The sequence below is a fragment of the Trichosurus vulpecula genome, chromosome 3 (genome assembly GCF_011100635.1).
Source record: "Trichosurus vulpecula isolate mTriVul1 chromosome 3, mTriVul1.pri, whole genome shotgun sequence".
In the NCBI taxonomy this organism is placed as follows: domain Eukaryota; kingdom Metazoa; phylum Chordata; class Mammalia; order Diprotodontia; family Phalangeridae; genus Trichosurus; species Trichosurus vulpecula.
The window spans coordinates 380835009-380855950 of NC_050575.1; the positions used below are offsets into that span (position 1 = coordinate 380835009).

Here is a 20942-nt window from a genome sequence, read left to right on the forward strand (position 1 = left end):
CACTTTACTCTTTTGCTAAGTGCTTTTCGTTGTTATATGGTACCAATTCAGAATGTTAGCTCAGCAATAATGTTTATCAGAAATCTCAAAGGATGGCCATCATAGTTATTCACTATATTATTGAAAAGTAAATAACTTATCTTAAACTAAAGAAGTACATTTACTTTTTATTGATGTATGAATTAACTTCTCTGATAGCCAAATCAGAAAAGGATTTAAATACCTTGTGTGTGTTAAATATGGGTCCTGAACAGAGTTTATTGAAAAAGTATAAAATTTGGTCCCTGCCCTCAAGGAGCTTGCAATAAAATTCTAGTACTGACTTCTCTTAGTCCCTGTTTCTAGCTACTTTGCATGTTCTGCTCATATGAATGTATTGAGAACCTAATTTACCATTTACCCCAAACAGGCTCTAGCTTCTCAAAAATTAAGTGCTCAGGATTTGTGAGGTGTTTCATCTGCTGCTCTGAGTCTTTTACCACTGTGAAGAAATACCTTATTAATCCATGACTGTTAATTTACTTAAATGGAATTTTATTTATGTTCTGTAAATACAACACATGTAACACTTAGATCAATCAGCAAGCATTTATTAAGTGCCTATTACTTGTCAGGTACTGTGCCAGGAGCTGGGAATACAAATAGAAAGAATGAAATAGTAAAAATGTAACCATACTATCAGTATCCTGTTATACTTTGGAAACACAAATTTACGTGTGGTTTTTTTTTTCTGATTAGCTCCTGGGCTATAATGAAAAACCAATAAATCTACAGATGTTCATTGGAACAGCAGATGATCGCTACCTACGACCACATGCATTCTACCAGGTGCACCGAATCACTGGGAAGACTGTTGCTACTGCTAGCCAAGAAATAATAATTGCCAGCACAAAAGTTTTAGAAATTCCACTTCTTCCTGAAAATAATATGTCAGCCAGGTATGTTATTTACCTAACCCTACATGGACTGGAAATCCTATGATAATGAAGAAAAAATGAGCGGGGTTGGGGGAAGAGAGGGGGGCGCGTGTGTGTGTGTGTGTGTGTGTGAGAGATACAAATGATGATTTTATATGTCTGCATTTTTCCTTCATAACACCATATTATTGTTAGAGGATCTTTTTCTAAAAGAAATCACTCTCAATCTGGACTATAGGCAACTCTAGTCAATCAAATAGGTATAAATTTGAATCACCTTTAACTGGGCTTGCTTGTATGGGTCCTGCTTTAGATCAGATATCTTTGAAGTTCCTGGGAAGAGACCCAAGAAAATTGGCAGGAAAGCAAAAAGACAGTAAGCTTAGAATCAGAGGTCATTTAGTCCAGGGCTTCTTAAACTTTTTCCACTTGGCAACCCCTTCAGCGCTTCTTAAATTCCTTCCTTTTACAAATAAGGAAACTGAAGCTCCAAGAGTATAAGAAACCTGTAGGAGGCACCTAGGAGGTATAGTCAATAGAATACTAGGCCTGGACTAAGGAAGATCTGAGTTCAAAACCAGCTTCAGACAGCATTTTCTCAACTGTGACATAGGTATGATAGTAGTACCTACCTTGCAGGTTGTTGTGAGGAATAAGTTAATGTTTGTAAAACTCTTAGAATAGTGCCTGGCCCACAGTAGGTGCTTGATAAATGCCTGTTGCCTTCCCTCATTGGTAGAGCTAGAAATCTGAACCCAGGTCCTCTGACTCCAAATCCAGGGTTTTTCCCACTGTCTCTTTCTGCCTCCCTGTGTATGTGGTATATGAACCCGAAGTATTTCTAGATTAAGGTGCCAGAGCATAACTTGATGCCACCTATATATGCCTCTGTTTCACCTCTCTTTGGAGTAACAAGCCATGGGAAGCTGATCTTGTACCAGTGCTATGTAAGAGCTACCATTAACTGGCTTTTTCCCCATCTTATGGCAAGGAAACCATCAGCCTCCTACCTCCCGTACCTTTGATTCAGAGTGCCAGCTGCTGAGGCAAAAATTACCTTGCACTGCAGATAACCATGTACAAAAAGATAGAGCCAGTATAAATTAAAGAGTCTTAGAGGCAAGGTACTAGCATTAAGGGGGCTCAGAACAGGCTTCTTACATAAGGTGAGGTTTTAGTTAGGGATAACCTGTGTCAGTTATTTAAAATTTTGTCTTATCTGAAGTTAAAAGTTGTCACCTTACGAACCGGAGGCACGTTTTAAATAAGACTCTTCTTTATTAAATGGCATGTATACAGCTAGGACTTGGGACTTACTCTCCCCCTTGCCGCCCTCCCATCTCCCCCCCCTCCCCATTGTTTATAACTGCAGTTAAATTGAATAAGCTTTGTTACTTTCTCAAATATGAGAGTGTTTTCCCTTAAACTAATATGTAGGTTATACTGTTTTTAAGTAGCATTTAGTACATATTTTTTCCCCAATAACACATACAAGCAGTGCATTCTGGCTCCTTGTTTAGAAAATTATGGCTAATGGTATTTGTGATAACTCCAATCTAAATCTTTGCAGCTTTTCTCTTTTTGTAAAGTGAGGCTTTTGAACTAAAATGAATCTAAATGCTATAAACCAGAATCATTGCCTTAACCTTGCCAATATTCTACATACAATAATTTATAAGAGTCTATGTAACAGGAACCAAGACCTGAATTTTGTCACGTTTACATGGATAGCCACTACTCTGTTAGGTTTTAATAAGCGTCTCTGTAATTGAAAAAACAGTAATTCTATTCATAAAATTTCATCACCTTGCTGTACATAGTTTATTTGAAAACCTCATTTGTTTTCTGTGCATTTTATCTGTATATTTGAAAATGTTTTTAGATTTTCAAAGTATGTATTAGAATTATCATCCTTCAAAACCTTTTAAGATTTAAGCTTACAGACTAGTTTCTGGCTATAGATTGTGCCTTAACATGGAAAACAAAGGAAGCCATAATCATTAACAACCCAGAGCAATGAAAACTAACTTAGCTAATTTTAATTTTTGACCAATACTCCACTGTACCCATTCTTTCTTTATGTGAATAACAGATTTGCTATAGTTGTTTTTATTGTTTTTGCTTTTGGTTGGCCATATATGTTAATTTAGGACATATTCTTAATAATATTCACTACTATTGTCCATAATACTGTTTAACATTTAAATAGTTATAAATGTAGATTACTTAGAAAATTGAGTTTTAACATGTTAGTCAGTAACCAAACCTTTGATTTATGGTGCTATTTCAACCCCACAGTTGTACTTTCCTGCCCTGACTTTATGCAGTATTCCTTATTCTTTTGACTTTTCTGTTCCAAAAGCATTCCATTACAAAAAAATCCCTTTGATTATCCAAACAGACCCTATCTAGGTGGACCATATTTCTTCCTTTCTTAGTCTGGTTTTAAGTTATAGGATAATCGAACAAGATTACTACCACCACACTTCCTTTCTAACACTTGAGTATACAAGAAGTTAGGAGTGAAACATCCCATAAAACTCCCATTTTGATGTCTTAGTCATGCTGCAGAGTTAACCATAGGTTCACAAAGACTATGCCAGTGGAAAGAGGATGTTCTGTCATTTTCTGCCAAGGTTTTGAGCCTTAGGACTAATCTAGCTAATTTGGGTAGGCTCATCATCAGAAGATTTAGCCAATAGGCAATGACTTTTTTTGGTTATAGCAACCTATAAAAACAGATTACAAATACAAAACTAAAGTTCCTGGGTTTTCTAGAAGTATTGCTTATGAATCAGGAAGTAAAGTATTATTGTTTTCCCTCTAGTATTGATTGTGCAGGTATTTTAAAACTTCGCAATTCAGATATAGAACTTCGAAAAGGAGAGACTGATATTGGCAGAAAGAATACTAGAGTGCGTCTTGTCTTTCGTGTACACATACCCCAGCCTAATGGAAAAGTCTTGTCTCTGCAGACTGCTTCCATACCTGTTGAATGCTGTAAGTGAGTATGATGGTATCAATTTAAAATTTCCTTAATAACCAGTAGATTGTCTTCCTATCCAAAGTTTAGGTCAGAAGAGCAAATTTAGACACATAAATTAAATAATCTAATGTGACAATAAAGTAAGCAGGCTGATTTTTATGTTTGGCAGAACAGTAGAAAGCACAGTGGACTCCAAATCCAAAAACCTTGATTCTAGTCCCAAGCCTGAACATGTGAATATATTATGTCATAATGATGGTATAACAAAATCCCTAAATAACGTTGTAGTTTATTGTAATTAATATAAAATTATTTTTAAAATCTTACAAGTTTAGTAGTAAAATATGACTCATGAAATATTAGTCTATTAAGTGTAATATAATTTTTCTTATTTGCATCTTTAAGATGTATTCTTTATGCTTCAAAATGTACATATTAATACAAGCTTTTATTCAACTTTTTGGGGAAAAAAATAGCACAACGATCTGCTCAAGAGCTCCCTCAGATTGAGAAGTACAGTATCAGCAGCTGTCCAGTAAACGGAGGTCATGAAATGGTGGTGACTGGATCAAATTTTCTTCCAGAATCCAAAGTCATCTTTATTGAGAAAGGCCAAGGTAATAGAATGTTTACACTGAGAAATTTGGGGGATGGAAAGGGAGGGTAGTTTCAAGAAACGGAAACATTTTCTCCCTAGATTTTCAAAGTTAATCAATTCACTAGTGATGTGTTTTTATCAAAGCTATCTGGTGAACTGTCCTTATATTTTGCAAATGGAATTCCATCCCTAGGCAGGCTTAGTAATTGCAGTTTTAGGGGGCTTTATTTTTAGTTTTTGAGACAAGGTCTCCCTATGTGGAATTCATCTAAGGCTGTGATCAGCCTGGAAGACTTGACCATTTCTGACTTGAGCCAGTACTCCCTTTCTTAGGAAGCCTGGTGACTCCTGAATCCAGGGGTTCAACTTGTTGGTGCCAGATTTAGTGTGGACACCCAGTTGGTTTTACAACTACCATAGCTTAGAAATTCTGAGCTTAAACTATCTGCCAACTTTAGCTGCCCCAGTAGCAGGGATTACAGGTAAGTGCTGCCATGCCTAGCCAGTAGTACAGTTTTTTGAAAGAAGTTGAAAAACTGTACTTATTCCTAAGTGCTTTACAAAAATTGACTGGGAAAATTTTATAAAATACAAATCCAATTGTATTTTACTTTGTGTATTGAATATTTCTAAAATGTTGTGTATATATGTATATGATATTCATTAATTCTCATTTGTATAGTGATTTGTGTAATTTTAGAATATTTTCCCAGGTGATGGTATGGTGTATGAAATTTGGCCACCTGATATAAGAAGTCATATTTTTTAAAATATTAGAAAGAAAGGAAAGCAAACATGAAGGAAAACTAATATTAAGTCACATTATTTGGAACTTTGATAAAAGATTTGTTTTTATATCTCCTGTGCGGTTATAATATTCTTTTTTATGTAATAGCTGCATGTGAGCACATCTTAGCGGCCTAACTAAATTATAAGCTCCCCAAAGGAAGAGAAACTTTATCTTTGCTTATTCTCAGCATGTAGCACATGGGCATGTAATAAGCTCTGAATAAATTCTGAATAAATGAATTTGGTCTTTTTATTTGAGCTAGTCTGACTGTCACTTCAGCTGTAAGCCATGAAACACTCCTCTCTGGTAAGGGGTCAGGTAGGAAAAATGGGAGAGTATTCAAATGAATATTTATTACTGTCCAAGGTGTGCTATCTGGCTCTATCTGTTTCATTAATGTTGCCATGTAATTGAACATACTACTTTTTAAACATCAGTAAGCACATATATAATGGACCACCCAAGTTCTGTACTGGTAGCCACAAATTGTCTTTGGAAAATTGGATAAATATTCTGTGTATTGTTTATGGACAGACATGGACAAGAGTAACCCAGAATGAGAAAGTGTTTTGTGTGATCTCTGGCTGCAAAAGGAATACCTTCATTAATATGGTCATGTTGAATAGTCATGTATTGTATATAAAAGACACTTTGCTGGGTACTCTTGGGAATAGGATGAATTCTCTGTCTTCGAGGGCTATATAGAATATTAAGAGAAGATCATTCCTGAATTAGTATAACTTAATTTATCTGCTCTTCTGCATATTTAGCTTTGCTGTGGAAGCTAATCTGAATAAGGGACATTTTTAGCCCCTTTATCAAGGGCAGAGAGTTTATCACTTTGAAATTATATGTATACTGGAGAGTTCCTAATGCATTAACTTCTACAATTCAAGATTTTCCTGAGCAAGAGAAAAGCCCAGGCCCTCTCTAGACTTCTATCATTGTACTTGGGTCTAATAAACCAGTTATTTTTTAACGTTGTCATGTATATAATAAATTTTAATTTTAATGTAATCTGTGACCTCAAAATTAGAAGTATTGTTCATTTACATTGTTAAGTTTGAGGACCTCCTGGCATAGTCTCAAGCCAAGTCACAAAATTATAGGGATAGAAAGGACTTATTAAAAATTTTTGCCCTATTTGGATCATGGCAGCAGTTGGCCACCTGGCTCATTGTCTTCCTCGCCTCTCTAACAGAGAGATTTTCAGGATTCAGCTTGATGTTTCTTCAGACATCCTAACATTTCAGTTCTTTAGTTTGTTCAAATTCCATTCCGCCTTAACCATGCACGTAGATAGTCACATCCTGGATCTCACCATTACCCACAAGTGTCCTCGTTCTTGATCAAAAACATTGACGTTCCTCTAAATGACATATCCTCTATCATTCTATCTGTCCTTTTGACTCATTCCTCCTAATCCTATTTTCTACCCGCACCATGGCCTTTTTTAATCCTTCCATCCTAAGTACTTTTTAAGGTCATTACCTTTTGGCTTACCTCCCTCCCCAATTTTGACTGTAACCAATTCAACTTCATGGTGCCTTCTATTCAGTCCCACACCCCACTGTCCTTTTGTAGCTCACCCTTTGCCAAACTTCAGCCCTGAATTACTCCCACCATCCACCTCCTCATTACTACTCATGTGCTATTGAATAGAAGTACTATAACTGTTATGTTATTGAACCTTAACTGGACTCTCACTGTACCAAAGCAAATTCTTTGTTTCTTCTGTAATTGATTGTTTTGCTCACTACCCACAGAAGATATTCCAAATTTTCCGTTCTCTTCTTGATGATGGAGGTGACATTTCTGTTTACAAAACATCCTTTTTACATATGCCTTTGATGCCATCTCCAGTAGATTTTCTCCCTCAATCATACCCTATCTCACTCCAATCTTCAAACTCTTCTTTTCTTCTTATTCTTTCCCTTCTCTCTTATATTCCAAAGCCTTTCTAATCTTTTTTTTTAATTCTTCAAGTGAATATTGTAAACTAAAAATAAATTAATTTGTATAAAAAAGTTCTTCATTAAATCTACCACTCCGTGACTTATCCTAAATTTTAACTCCCTTTCTCAGCCAAGCTATCTATACTAATTGCCTCACTTCCTCTTTTCTCTTACTCCTCAACATGTTGTGTTCTGCTTTATGACCTCATCAGCATTACCAATCATCATTGGAATAGTATGCTACCTCCCGGTGTAGCAAATTCCAACTTTTGGGTAGCTCTGAGTAAGTACTGGGGGCTGGGAAAGGAGATAGCAAACGACTCCAACATCTTTGCCAAGAAAACCCCAAATGAGGTCATGACATGACTGGAAAATGGCTGAACAACAAGAAGCATTAGCGAGTTTTTCCTTATGTCAAGCTTAAATGCTCCTATTTATACTTTACTCACCTTTTATCACCTAGAAGCAAGCAGAACAACTGTAGTCCTTATTCCACAGCAAAGCACTCCAAGATACTTGAAGGCAGCTACCATGTTCTACCGAAACATCTCTTCCTCAGGCTAAACATCCCCAGTGTCTTAAACTGATCTTTATGCGATATTTTTGATAATGATGATCATAAGGATAAGCATTTACATAGCACTTTAAGGTTTGCAAAATATTTTTAAAACATTATCTCATTTTATCTAAATAACAACCCTGGAAGGTAGGTGCCATTATCCCCATTTTATAGATGAAGAAACTGAGACAGAGCCAATCAGTTGGCTACAGGGTATACATGTGCAATCATGCAAAATGTTTCCGTATTAGTCATGTTCTGAAAGAAAACAGACCAAGAAAAAAATAAAGTGAGAAATAGTATGCTTCAATCTGCATTCAGACTCCCATCAGTTCTTTCTTAGGAGGTAGATAGCATTTTTCATCATGGGTCTTTTGAACTTGTCTTGGATCATTGTGTTACTGAGAATAGCTAAGTTGATCAATAAACTGTTAACTGTTATTGTGTACCATTTTCTCCTGGTCCTGCTCACTTCACTCAGCTTCAGTTCATATAAGTCTTTCCAGGCTTTTCTGAAATCATCCTGCTTGTTACCAGTGATGTCTTAAATTGCTAAATCTGGTGATCTTTTCTCAGTCCTCATCAGTCTTGTTCTCTCCTCTCTGGGTTTTCATGACAGTACTTTTTCCGGGTTTTCCTCTTACCTGTCTGACTTCTTCAGTCTCCTTTGCTGGGTCCATATCTGTATCACATCCCCTCACTGTAGGTGTCCTCCAAAGCTCTATCTTAGACCGTCTTCTCTTTCCACATTCTTGGTGACCACATTAACTCCATGGGTTTAATTGTCATCTCTGTGCAGATGACCCACAGATCTATATATCCAGTACCAGGATCTCCCTTGAGTGTCATTTTTTCATCACCTTTTGCCTATTGAATTTAATTTAATTTAATAGAATTAGTTGCCTTAATAATCTTATTTGTTTTATTTTAAAAACTTAAAAACATTCAGAGAAAGCGTCTTCACCAAACTGTCAGATGGGTCCATGACACAAAAAAGATTAAATAACCCATACTCTACAGCATAGCTGACAAATAGTAATCTAGCCTTTGCTTTGAAGATCTCGAATGAAGAGGGAATAGTATGCTACCTCCCGGTGTAGCAAATTCCAACTTTTGGGTAGCTCTGAGTAAGTACTGGGGGCTGGGAAAGGAGATAGCAAACGACTCCAACATCTTTGCCAAGAAAACCCCAAATGAGGTCATGACATGACTGGAAAATGGCTGAACAACAAGAAGCATTAGCGAGTTTTTCCTTATGTCAAGCTTAAATGCTCCTATTTATACTTTACTCACCTTTTATCACCTAGAAGCAAGCAGAACAACTGTAGTCCTTATTCCACAGCAAAGCACTCCAAGATACTTGAAGGCAGCTACCATGTTCTACCGAAACATCTCTTCCTCAGGCTAAACATCCCCAGTGTCTTAAACTGATCTTTATGCGATATTTTTGATAATGATGATCATAAGGATAAGCATTTACATAGCACTTTAAGGTTTGCAAAATATTTTTAAAACATTATCTCATTTTATCTAAATAACAACCCTGGAAGGTAGGTGCCATTATCCCCATTTTATAGATGAAGAAACTGAGACAGAGCTTGTTAAGTGACTTTCCCAGGGTCACGCAGCTAGTAAGTGTGTGAGGCCAGATTTGACTTCTGTTTGCCTTCTTCTGCATACCCTTCACTACCTTCCTAATATGTGGTGCTTAGAACTAAACGTAATACTCCACGTGTCCTGGAAGTTTTGAGTATGGACCAAGGGGCAGCTTCTTCTGCGGGGAATAGGCATGACCCTTGGTGAAGATGGATTCAGAATTTGCAGATAGAATCTGTAGACTACATACATAATGCTTCACAGATTATTAGAATTGGAAGGAACCTTAGAGATCATCTGCCATCTATGAAGGAGCTGCTGTGTAGCAGAAAGAGCATTGGAGTTGGAATCAAAGAATATAAATTCAGATTGTAGCTCTATTAGTACCTCTTTGACTCTATACAAGTTCCTTTCCCTCTCGGAACCTCAATTTCCTTGCCAGGTGGTGTATTGACTACATCTTTTAGGTCCTTTCTAGCTCCAAATATTATGGTTTACATGTATTCCTGGTCTTTTTATCCTCAAATCCTGAGTCCCATATCATTGTTGTCTTTTTACCAAAATTTTTCAGCCCAATTCACTGGATTTTTGACTCCATCCATGGAAATATATTCCAATTAGTCAATGGAAGTCAGTGGAAAAATAAGGTTCACTTTATAGCAGAGATGTCAAACTCATACTCTGTCAGGCAGAGATTCCTGAGTGTACCCCAAACCTGATTAAAATGTAATTGAGAAATGTTTAGCAAAATGTATGAAAATATAATGAAGTATAGTAAGGGTAATTTGTGATTTTCTAAGTCAGTTTGAGACCTGCGGGAGCCAGTTTCTATTTGAATTTGACACCATTGACTTTATAAAAATTAATGTTGAAGATAAATTTGGGAATGTATTTGTTCCATAAGGCAAGGAAAGCATATTCAACTATGTGGTAAAAAGATACTAAAGAATTGGCCATTTTTATGTGTGGCTTTAGACAATTAAAAATCCATTTGTCAACTGGCTTCAGAGTTAAAGTATCACAATTCAGTTATGGGCATGTTAAAGAATCGCTGCAGAATTTTTTAAAAGTATAGATTGAAAAATAGTACAGTTTAATTCACTTCCAACTCTCCCACTTTATTACACCACAGTTCATATCATAAAAACAATACATATAAACTAAACATATTTGTTTTATATTCCATGATTTTCCCCTCATCTTGGGTTTTGCTTTACAGGAATGTCTTTAAATAGATTTATAGTGGAAATGGATTTTAGAATGCATCTAATTTTTTCTTTCATTTTAGAGATAATGAATGCAGTAATTTGATTATAAATTTGTCTGCTATAATGATTAAAATACTTAATTTAAACTTTCATGATTCTGTTCAAGCACAAGGTGCTAGGGATACAGAGACAAAACCAAATAATTCTTGCCCTCAAGAAGCTCAGATTCTGGTGAGGGATACAACATATACAGAGTACAAATGAATATCAGTTCATTAGAGGGGGGAGAAAGCACTTAGGAGACAAGGATCAAGAAAGATTTTGTTAGGAAGTATCTCCTGATTTGAACCTTGAACTGGAAGATAAGGATTCTGAAAAGCAGGTGCAGCTTGTTAGTGTATTGTATGCACGTGGGACCTTTTGTGCAAATTCAGAGAAGTGGAAGATGGAGTGACACGATTGGAAAAAAAAGTCTGTGATAAGTAATACAAAGGCAACCTTGAAAATAGTATTGTAAGGAAGCTGCGCAGTATAGTGGAAGGAATGCTGGATTTGTGATTGGGGCCTAGGTTTGAATCCTTGGCCCAGCTATTTGCCACTGACATGAACAAGAACAGTTTACTTTATTCTACTGGGGCCTCGGTTTCTTCATATGTAAAATGGAGGTCTGGTCCCTTCTGGTTCTAATTCCTGTTATCCTGTGTTCTATTAACTTTGCCTTGGATTAAGTAGATTGTATTAAGTAGATTTATGAAAGTAAGAAAAATTCTATTTGTGACATTTAAGGCTGCAAATCAGTTTTCTTCTAAATAAAGTATTTATGGTTTTACTTGTCTCCAAATTGTTAGTGACTTTGTCCATTGAAGGTTGTTGCTTATTGAATCATAAAAGTAGTTCATTGGTCATATCTTGCAGATTTTTAAAAGCTACTCTTATTGCTATGTTATAAGCTATGTTAACTTTTTGGTACCACAAGGGGGCTAATACAGCATTGAAATAGTATGCTTGTTATGGCCTTTTAAAATACTGTACATTTGAAAGAATCTAATGCATATCTAACTATGGAATGGTTTTTGCTTAAGACACGAATGAGTTAAATTATTTAAGGAGCTTTGGTATTTTTGAGGTAAATATATTCCCCATGATGGTATGTAACTACATAATTATATCTTGCTTAAAATTTAATTTTTAATCCTCTAATAATCTTACTGAATGCTTTCATTTCTTTATAACCTGAATTATTTGTAAATTGAATTATTTCTCTTAACAGATGGACGTCCTCAGTGGGAAGTAGAAGGAAAAATAATTAGGGAAAAATGTCAAGGGGTGAGAAATTTAATTTTTTTTCCTTTAGAAGGTATTCTTGGTTAATGTCTTTAAGTGGGAAAACTGAATTAATTATATGCTGTTCTTTTAAGTCAGTGGGAACCTTTTTTTCCTCAGTTCACTGAAGTATTTTAAAACATCATTCTAACAGTAAACATTTATTGTATCAACTATGTACAAGGCAGTGTTCTCAGAATTGGGAACATAGAGATAAAAATGAAAGAGGTCTAGTCCTCATAATACAAAAGTGAAAGGGGGTTATTTAGGGAAAGGTAGAGAAAGTAACTTTTACATAAATAATAAAAATGAACTTTATTTCAGTATAATATCTACTTGGGGTTAGGTTAAGGGAAGGGAAGAGATTGTTTCAGAAGTCTGTATTTGAGAAATGTATTATAAGCCCTTTTCCCTTCTAACACAAACTGAAGAAAACTGCTCGGGCTATTTATTGAACTCGGACTGTTTATTGTTCGTAGCACTTCAGCTATTTTATCCTACCTTCCGAAGTTCTGTTCTGAACAGATTTGCCATATAGCAGCCAATTTGAGATTTAAGGTGGGACTAGAGGGGTATTTATTCCTTGGACTTAACAGCTGTAGGCAAGTAGAAAGCATGGACCAAGTACACTGGGCCCAGCTCAGGAACTTCAGTATTTACAGTATTTACAGCATGTTGTAAGGCCCCACAGTTTAAACTGAGAAACAGGTTCTCTACCCCTTCTTTAAGATTTAATATGTTCTAAAATTAGTGGTAAGAATCAGCATACATATCACCAATCTCACATCTCCAGCTGCTTTTAGACATTTCAAAATGGATGTTTAATAGGCATCTTGTACTCAACATATCAGTATTATCTTTCCCCCTAAAACATCCCCCATCCCCCTTCCCTATTACTCTAGTGGGCAGACACCATCTTTGCCAGCAAGTAGTCGTCCTGGATTCCTTTCTACCTCTTGTCCAATCTGTTGCCAAGGCTTTTTGATTTTACTTCTGCAAAAAACATTCCCCTTTCTCTCCTCTGACACTGCCACCACTCTGGTGCAGGCCCTCATCCCCTCACACCTAGACTATTGCAATAACCTGTTGTTGGGTTAGCCTGTCTCAAGTCTTTTCCTACTCCATTCCATCCTCCACTCAGCTACCAAAGTGATTTTCCTAAAGCACAGTTGCAGTCATATCACCCTTATCTCCGTTAAACTTCAATGGCTCCCTATTGCCTTAAGAGCAAATACAAAACGCCCTGACATTCAGAGCCCTTCATAACCTAACCTCCTCCTGCCTTTCTAGTCTTCTTATATCCCTACCACATATTCTTTGGTTTAATGACCCTGCCTGTTCCACAAACAAGACACTACATATCAGCTGTAGGCATTTTCTCTCTCTGTTCCCATGTCTACAATGTTCTTTTTCCTCAACTCCTCCTACTGGGTTACTTTAAGTCCCAAATAAAATTCCATCTTTTACAGGAAGTCTTTCCCACCCTTTCCCTCTTAATTGTAGTGCCCTTTCTCTATTAATATATTTGTTTGCATGTTATCTCCCCCATTTGATTGTATGCTCCATGAAGGTAGGGACTGTATTTTACCTCTTTCTGTATTCCCCTGGCACAGTGCCTGGCACGTAGTAGGCATTTAATAAATGTTTATTGATTATTTTTTAATTTAGAGGATTTCCAATAAAAAATTTTAAGAAATGTAGGGGCAGCTAGGTAGCACAGTGAGTAGAGCACCAGCCCTGGAGTCAGGAGGGGACCTGAGTTCAAATCCGGCTGACACTTGACACACTTACTAGCTGTGTGACCTTGGGCAAGTCACCTAACCCTAATTGCCCTGCCTTCCCCTGTGCAAGGGAAAAAAAAAAGAAATGTCAAGCAGCTATTAAATTGCAGGCTCCCATTTACATAATTAAACATGGATTCAGGAGCTAAAGGAGAAAAATAGAATTAAAAAATGTATTAGGGACATGTTTACACTGCAGTTCAGATTTCCTTGGCAAGTACTATGTAACAATATGATAAGTTTTTATTAGATAACAACACCATTGAGAGAAAAATTGTTTTCATGTATTGCCCTCAAAAAACTTAAGGAAAAAGCTACATCCAGGCTGATACAGAAAGCTTAAATTTTTTCACATGCAATAGATTTTAGTAGTGTATTTCTAGTCACTGCCCAAAATTATCTAAAATGTTTTCACCTTGTTGTGCTAAATTTAACAGGTGCTTTTCATTTTTAGCTGTAAGTGTAATATTATCTTGTTTGAATTTTCACTTAGGCGAACATTGTCCTTGAAGTTCCTCCATACCATAACAGAACAGTTAAAGCTGCGGTGCAGGTGCAGTTTTATCTTTGTAATGGCAAGAGGAAAAAAAGCCAGTCTCAACGTTTTACTTACACACCAGGTACAAGGAGTTATTGTGATGATTTCTTATAAAGTTGCTTGGGTAGAAGCTTTTTTGTTTGTGTTGGGTGAAAATAAGCTCAGTAAACAGAATGCTTAGAAGCAATGAAAGTTGTTTATCTCATTTTCAAATTCATTGATCTGGTGCTAAATACTGACCTAAAGCATAAGTAATTATTTTTTTACCTGTAAGCATGGCTGTCTCCCAAAACACTGTCTCAGGTCCTCTATTATTTCTGTACATTCTCACTTGATGGTATCATCAGTTCTCATGAACTGAATTATAATTCCTGTGTAGACATCTCCCAGATCTATCTTCATTCCTCTCCTAAACTCCACAGTCCTGTTGATGTAACTTGCCTGTTAGACATTCTAACCCTAATGTTCTGTCATCATCTTAAATTTAGTATATGTAAAATTGATCTCATTATCTTCCTCCAAATGAACTTATTTCTTCTCCAAACTTCCGTTTCAATCGAGTATAAAACTTTTTCCATTTACTCAGGTTTGTAACCTCAGAGTCATTCTTCAATTCCCTTCCCTTCCTATATCCCATCAGTTACTAAGTCTCATAGAATCATTTCCTTCTCTATGCTTATCACTGCTCATGTAAAATATTGGAATAATCTCTTACTTGGTCTCCTTCCAGTTTCCTTTCTCCAATCTATCCTCCACACAGCAGTCAAGGTAATCTTTCTGATGTCCAAATCTAACCATATCTGACATTATCACTTCCCTCGCCAAAAATCTTCACTGACTCCACCTCCTACCAAAGAAGTGATGGACTTAAATTTTTAGACACAGCTAATGTGAGAATTTGTGTTGCTGGACTGTATGTATCTGTTGTGAGAGTTTTTATTTTTTTTTTAATGTTTTATTGGAGGTGAGGAGTGACACTGTGGATAGGAGAGAAAATTTGGTTTGTAAAAATCACTTTTTAGAAAATAAAAATTCATTTGCCTACCTATTGCCTTTAGGTGTAAATACCTGTTCCATAGCCTGATATTTAAGACTCTTTACCTTCTGATTCCAGTCTGTCTTTATAAACTTTTCTCATATTAGTCCCATTCATGCACTTGATATTTTAGCCAAAATGACCTTTATCTAGTTTCCCTGTCTTTCTGTGGCTTGAGCATTCTCTCACATCTACCTTATAGAATCTTTTATCTTCCTCTGTTTAGCTTTTAAAGCTTTTTATAACCTGGCCTCTTCCTACTTGCTCCTTATCTTCACATGCTCTACAGTCTAGTGATGCTCGACTCATTATTTCTCAAACTAGACACTCCGTCTCCCCACTCTGGGCATTTTTACTGGCACTCCTCCATGCCTGGAATTAACTTTCTCTCTCCGTGTCTCTGTCTCCTAGCTTTCCTCAGCTAAAATCTCACTTTCTGCAAGATGCCTTTCTCGATTCCTTTATTTTTAACATTTTTTAAAATTTGAATCTCGAGTTCCGAAATCTCTCTCTTCCTTCAGCTCCTCTCCCACCCATAAGGCAAGTATTATGATATCAGCTATACATGTGAAATCATTTAAAACATATTTCCTTGTTAGCCATGTTGCCCAAAGGAAAAAAAAAAAGCAAGAAAAATAAAGAAAGTGAGAAGGTGATACTTTAATTTGTACTCAGAGTCAACAGTTCTCTCTCTGAAGGTGGATAGCATTTTCTTTGTGGGTCCTTTGGAAGTATCTTGGATTATTGTCTTGCTCAGAGTAGTTAAATCTTTCCCAGTAGATCATTGTTACAATATTGCTGTCGTGTGCAATGATCTCCTGGTTCCGCTTACTTCACTTTGCATCAGTTCATATAAGTCTTCCCAGTTTTTTCCAAAACCATCCTGCTCACCATTTCTTATAGCACAGTAGTATTCTATCACAATCATATACCACAGCTTGTTTAGCCATTCCCCAATTGATGGACATTCCCTCAATTAACAGTTCTTTGCCACTACATGAACATATTTTTGTACAAATAGGTCTTTTCCTCCCCCCTCTCTTTCATCTCTTTGGGATACAGAACTAGTTGTGGTATTGCTGGATCAAAGGGTATACACAGTTTTATAGCCTTTGGGCATAGTTCTAAATTGTAGTCCATAATGGTTGGACCAGTTCACAGCTCTACCAACAATCTATCAATGCACCTATTTCCCATATCCTCTCCAGCATTTGTCATTCCCATTTTGAAAACTTTTCCCAGTTACATGTACAAACCATTTTAACCTTCATTTTTTACAATTCTGAGTTCTAAAACCTCCCATATTCCCCCCTCATTGAGAAGGCAAACAGTACGATAAAGGTTATACATGTACAGTCATGCAACACATTTCCATATTAGTCATGTTGTGAAAGAAAACACTGACCAAAAAAAAAGTATAGCATTTGTCATTTCTGATAGGTGGGAGGCAATACCTCAGAATTGTTTAAATTTGCATTTCTCTAATCAGTAGTGCTCAGTCTATTTAATTGGTACTGTCTTCCCTCTAAGACTATCTCCAGTTTATTCTGTATATGTCTTATTTGTGCTTAGTTGTTTGCAAGTTGTCTGCCACTATCTTTATTTGTGAACTTTTTGAGAGAAGGCACTGTTTTTTCATTTTCCATTTCTTTATATTCCCAGTGCTTAGTGTTGTTTGGCCTTCATTCTTGCAGAGGACCAACAATGGAGGGTGATGTCTTGACGTGCAAGTGAATTGGATAAATCCTCACTTAAAAGTGAGGCAGAGCGGTGCACAGTCATCAGAGTCCAGTGGCAGGACATAGGTCAGGATGACTAGCAATAGCTCTGGATGCAGTGGGAGGCCTTGGCCTTTTTAAGCTGAGGTCTTTCCCAGGTCTCAGTTTATCTGAGACAGCACTCATTCAGTAGTTTAAGGCTAGGTAAGAATTGAGGCAAAAGATGGCTTAGTTTGCTTTCCCAGAAGACTGTCGACGAGAGGAAGACCCTCAGAGGTTCTGGCTAGAACAGAAACAGTTGCTGTTTACACTCACTGTGAGCCATCAAAACCCAAATAGTGAGCAAGTGAGGCTTGGACTGGGATCTGTCATTGACCAGTCAGTGAGATATGGATTTGAAGGCATAGTCAAGTAGCTCCATTTGAATCCCATTGGGCTTTATCAAAGCCTGATTTTCTGAGCTGCCTTTCAGGAAATCATAAATGAAAACTACATGAGAGAAAAGCCTTAATTGTCTCAGTTTGGAGGGGAGGGGAATGATAGAATAAATAAGTAGAGAGAAAAAAAATCTGAACCCCAAACCTCAAGATAGCTTATACTTCACAAGATATCAAAATTTATATTCCTTTAGACCGAGCACCCACATGTAAGGGTATGACTCCCCACATGAACAGAGGGAGAAGGGAAGATGTGGGGAGAGAGGAGAAGCAGGGGGAGGAAACAACTGGAAGTGGCCTGTTAGGTTCCCAGGAGGCGGGCATCTACTACCACATACAGATTGTTGTTTGTCCTTCATCCTCGAAGAGGACCAATGACACCAGGAGCGTGATGTCTTGACTTGCAAGTGAATTGGATTTGGAGCTTAATAAGTGCTGGTTGATTTCACTTCAAAGCTAAGATGAAGTACTTCTTCCCATGGAAAGCCTTTTGTGACTGCTGCACCTTCCCCTCTTGTTGATGTGCTCTCTCTTTATTGAAATGGCTTTGTAATGTGTGTGTTCTATATACATACTTCAATAGAATGAAAGCTCCTTGAGGGCAGGGTCTGTTTCATTTTTGTATCCATGTATGCCTTACACACGGTAGACACAGCATAGGTATTTGAATTGAATTATTAAGTGTATAAACTTAAAAGAAAATGTTTTGTTGTTAGTTTTAGGAAAAAAAAGTTACTCAAGTATACTAATGTAGAATAGAATTGATGCTGTTTTGGATTTAGATATTTTTGAAGCCATTCCCTCTTCTCATCTTTTGATCTCATAACTCCTTGACATCACCCCATTAACTTCTCTTCTACTCTATTCATTCTCTAATGAATAGGTTGCCCTTGTGCTCCCCAGAGTCAGTCTTTCTACGTGTATCCTTAATTCAGTCCCCTCCTTTCTTTGCCCATAGATTGCCTCCCCTATCATTCTCCCACCTCCTCTATTCTACATTATGTACAATTCCCTGCATTACTGGCTCTTCTACTGATACCTACAGATATTCTCAAGTCTCCCCATATTTATTTGGCAGGGAGGTAGCACAATGGATAGAGCACTGGACAGGAGTCAGGAAGACTTGAGTTCAAATCCTGCCTCAGACACTAATAATTCTGTGACCCTGGGCAAGTCACTTAGCCTCTCTGTCTATTTAAATTATAAAACAGGAATAATAGTAGCATCTACCTCCCAGGTAGGTATGTGGATAAAATGAGATGATACATGTAAAGCACTTTGCCAGACCTTAAAAGTGCTTATGTAAATGTTATTAACTCTTATTTTAAAAAACCTTCACCAAATCATAGATTTTAGAGCTGGAAGCCAGCTTAGAGATCATCTAGTTCAACCTACTTATTCACAGATGAGGAAACTGAGGTATATGGGTATATGATTTATCCAAGGTGTGCAGAGAGTCTGTAGCAAAGCTAAAATTTGAAACCAAATCCGACATGTAAATTGAGTGGATGGTGTAATAGTCAATAAACATTTACTAAGTGCTGGGGATATATAGAAAAAGGCAAAAGACAATCTCTGCCCTTGTGGAGCTCATAATATCATTTTACATTTACAAAACATCTTTTTCCCCAATAGTCTAGTGGGACAAGGAGTGCCAGACTTAAAATCTCTAGTAAAGGTCAGAGCTGGAAATCTAACCTCCTACTCCTAACAACCACAACCATTGCTGTGTACCTTTGTAAGGACAGAGAGTCAGGATGAACTCAAGTACCACTTCCGACATAAGGCCTTTCCTAGTCCCCTAGCTGTTAGGGTCTTATTTTATTAAATCTTTGTTCATCAGTACAAAGGTAGCCTCTAGTAAAGAAGGTCTAAATACTAGTCCCACCCCTGACATTATGCTCTTCTGACCCTGACCAAGGTATTTAACCTCTCAGTGCCCACTAGGCAACTCTCTAAGAGGATAAATTATACAAGAGTTGTACATCTGCTTTGGTAGAAGTTTTCTCATCAGGAGCTCACTCTCCCAGTGAAATCACAGATCCAAACACACACACCAATTATAAGACAGAGTTTTGAAAAAAAATTGTATAGGTAGATGCCACTATCAATGTGTGGTCTACAGAAAATCAATTGATCCAAACACTTTGGAATTAATTAAGAAAAGTTACCAAGCTCCTTGTAATGATTCCATTATTAGACTTTGTCTGTCAAGAAAGTCAAAGATAGAAAGAGTCCATGTATACCAAAGTAGTTGGACACATGCTTTTTAAATTTTTTTCAATTTTTTAAACTTAAAACAACAAAAAAAAATACCCAAAAACCCATTCCCTACACCCAGCAGGACCAAAGAGGATTCTTTATGAAGCCATGAATCTCCATTTCACACTACTTTTAAAAATCGGTTAGAAGTTATTTTAACTTTATATGTTATAACTCTATGATTTATTAAAACTTTGTATCTTGCCGTACTTGTCTATGCATCCTTCTGAGCTTCCTTCTGTTTTCTTCTGTGCATTTTGGAAAAGGTTACAGTGGCTCTCTTTGGCATCACTGTTGCTACTCATCCCCCAGTTAGGTGAAAGAAAGAAAAAAATTCTTCATAATAAATCAACCTATTGAAGCAAAATGACTCTCCACATGTCCAGAAGGGTAGGTCCTTTTGCCTTATAACTGTCACCTGTTAGGAGGTGCATAGCATGCTTCCTCTTTGGTCGTGGAGACATGGTTGGCCATTGCTTTGATCGTAGTTCTAAAGACTCTCAAAATTGTTTGTCTTTACCATGTCATTGTACTGTATAAATTGTTCTTCTCCTAGTTCTGCTCAGTTTACTTTATGTCAGTTCATACTACCCAAGACTTTTTGAAATCATTTCTTCCATTCCATTCACATACCACATTTTGTTCAGCCATTACCCAAGACGGAGGCAGCCAGTTCTTTTCTGTTCCCCCTTTGATCCTTCCTTCAGCATCAGAAAGTTTATTTTACTTACTATTTTACTTTTACTTTGTAAGATTCATCTGATGTCTATCCCTTTCCCCTGTATGTTCCTCTCACACGCTCCAGTTAGGAGAAATAGCAAGTCCTCCCCCTTCTTCCTTCTTTCCACACCCTGCCTTCTCTTCAGACCCTGAGAATAGAACCAATCCTCTCTCAGTACCCTTGAAGGTTCTGAAGGGACACTTGTTTTTTCTCCCCATATTATAATGTCGGCACTACATCAGTATACAGTTCCTTCTAGTTGTACAAAGACATTTTGTCTTTTTAAGTTTCTCTGGGTTCTTGTGTTTGTACTTCAGAGTTCCTATCCAACTTTGCTTCTTCATCAAGATTCTTGAAAAGTCCTCCATTCTATTACTGGTCCATTTGTTCCCCTTTAGGATTATAATCAGCTTTTCCAGGTAAGTTGTTCTTGGTTGTATTCGTGTCACTTTTTGCCTCTTTGGAATGTTATATTTCAATATTGCATTTTTTTATGGTAGAATATGTTAGTTCTTAT

General features: G+C 36.9%; 1 protein-coding gene across 4 annotated transcripts in view; it reads left to right on the plus strand.

The window, feature by feature from the left end:
• The window catches only part of NFATC3 (nuclear factor of activated T cells 3), a 183748-nt gene that overhangs the window by 111057 nt on the left and 51749 nt on the right, over positions 1-20942 (plus strand). For all 4 annotated transcript variants that reach the window (XM_036748728.1, XM_036748727.1, XM_036748730.1 and 1 more), the window contains exons 4-8: positions 739-938; positions 3745-3917; positions 4380-4520; positions 11880-11935; positions 14207-14333. In XM_036748728.1, the coding sequence (XP_036604623.1) occupies positions 739-938; positions 3745-3917; positions 4380-4520; positions 11880-11935; positions 14207-14333 (697 nt within the window). The remainder of the gene's footprint in view (positions 1-738; positions 939-3744; positions 3918-4379; positions 4521-11879; positions 11936-14206; positions 14334-20942) is intronic.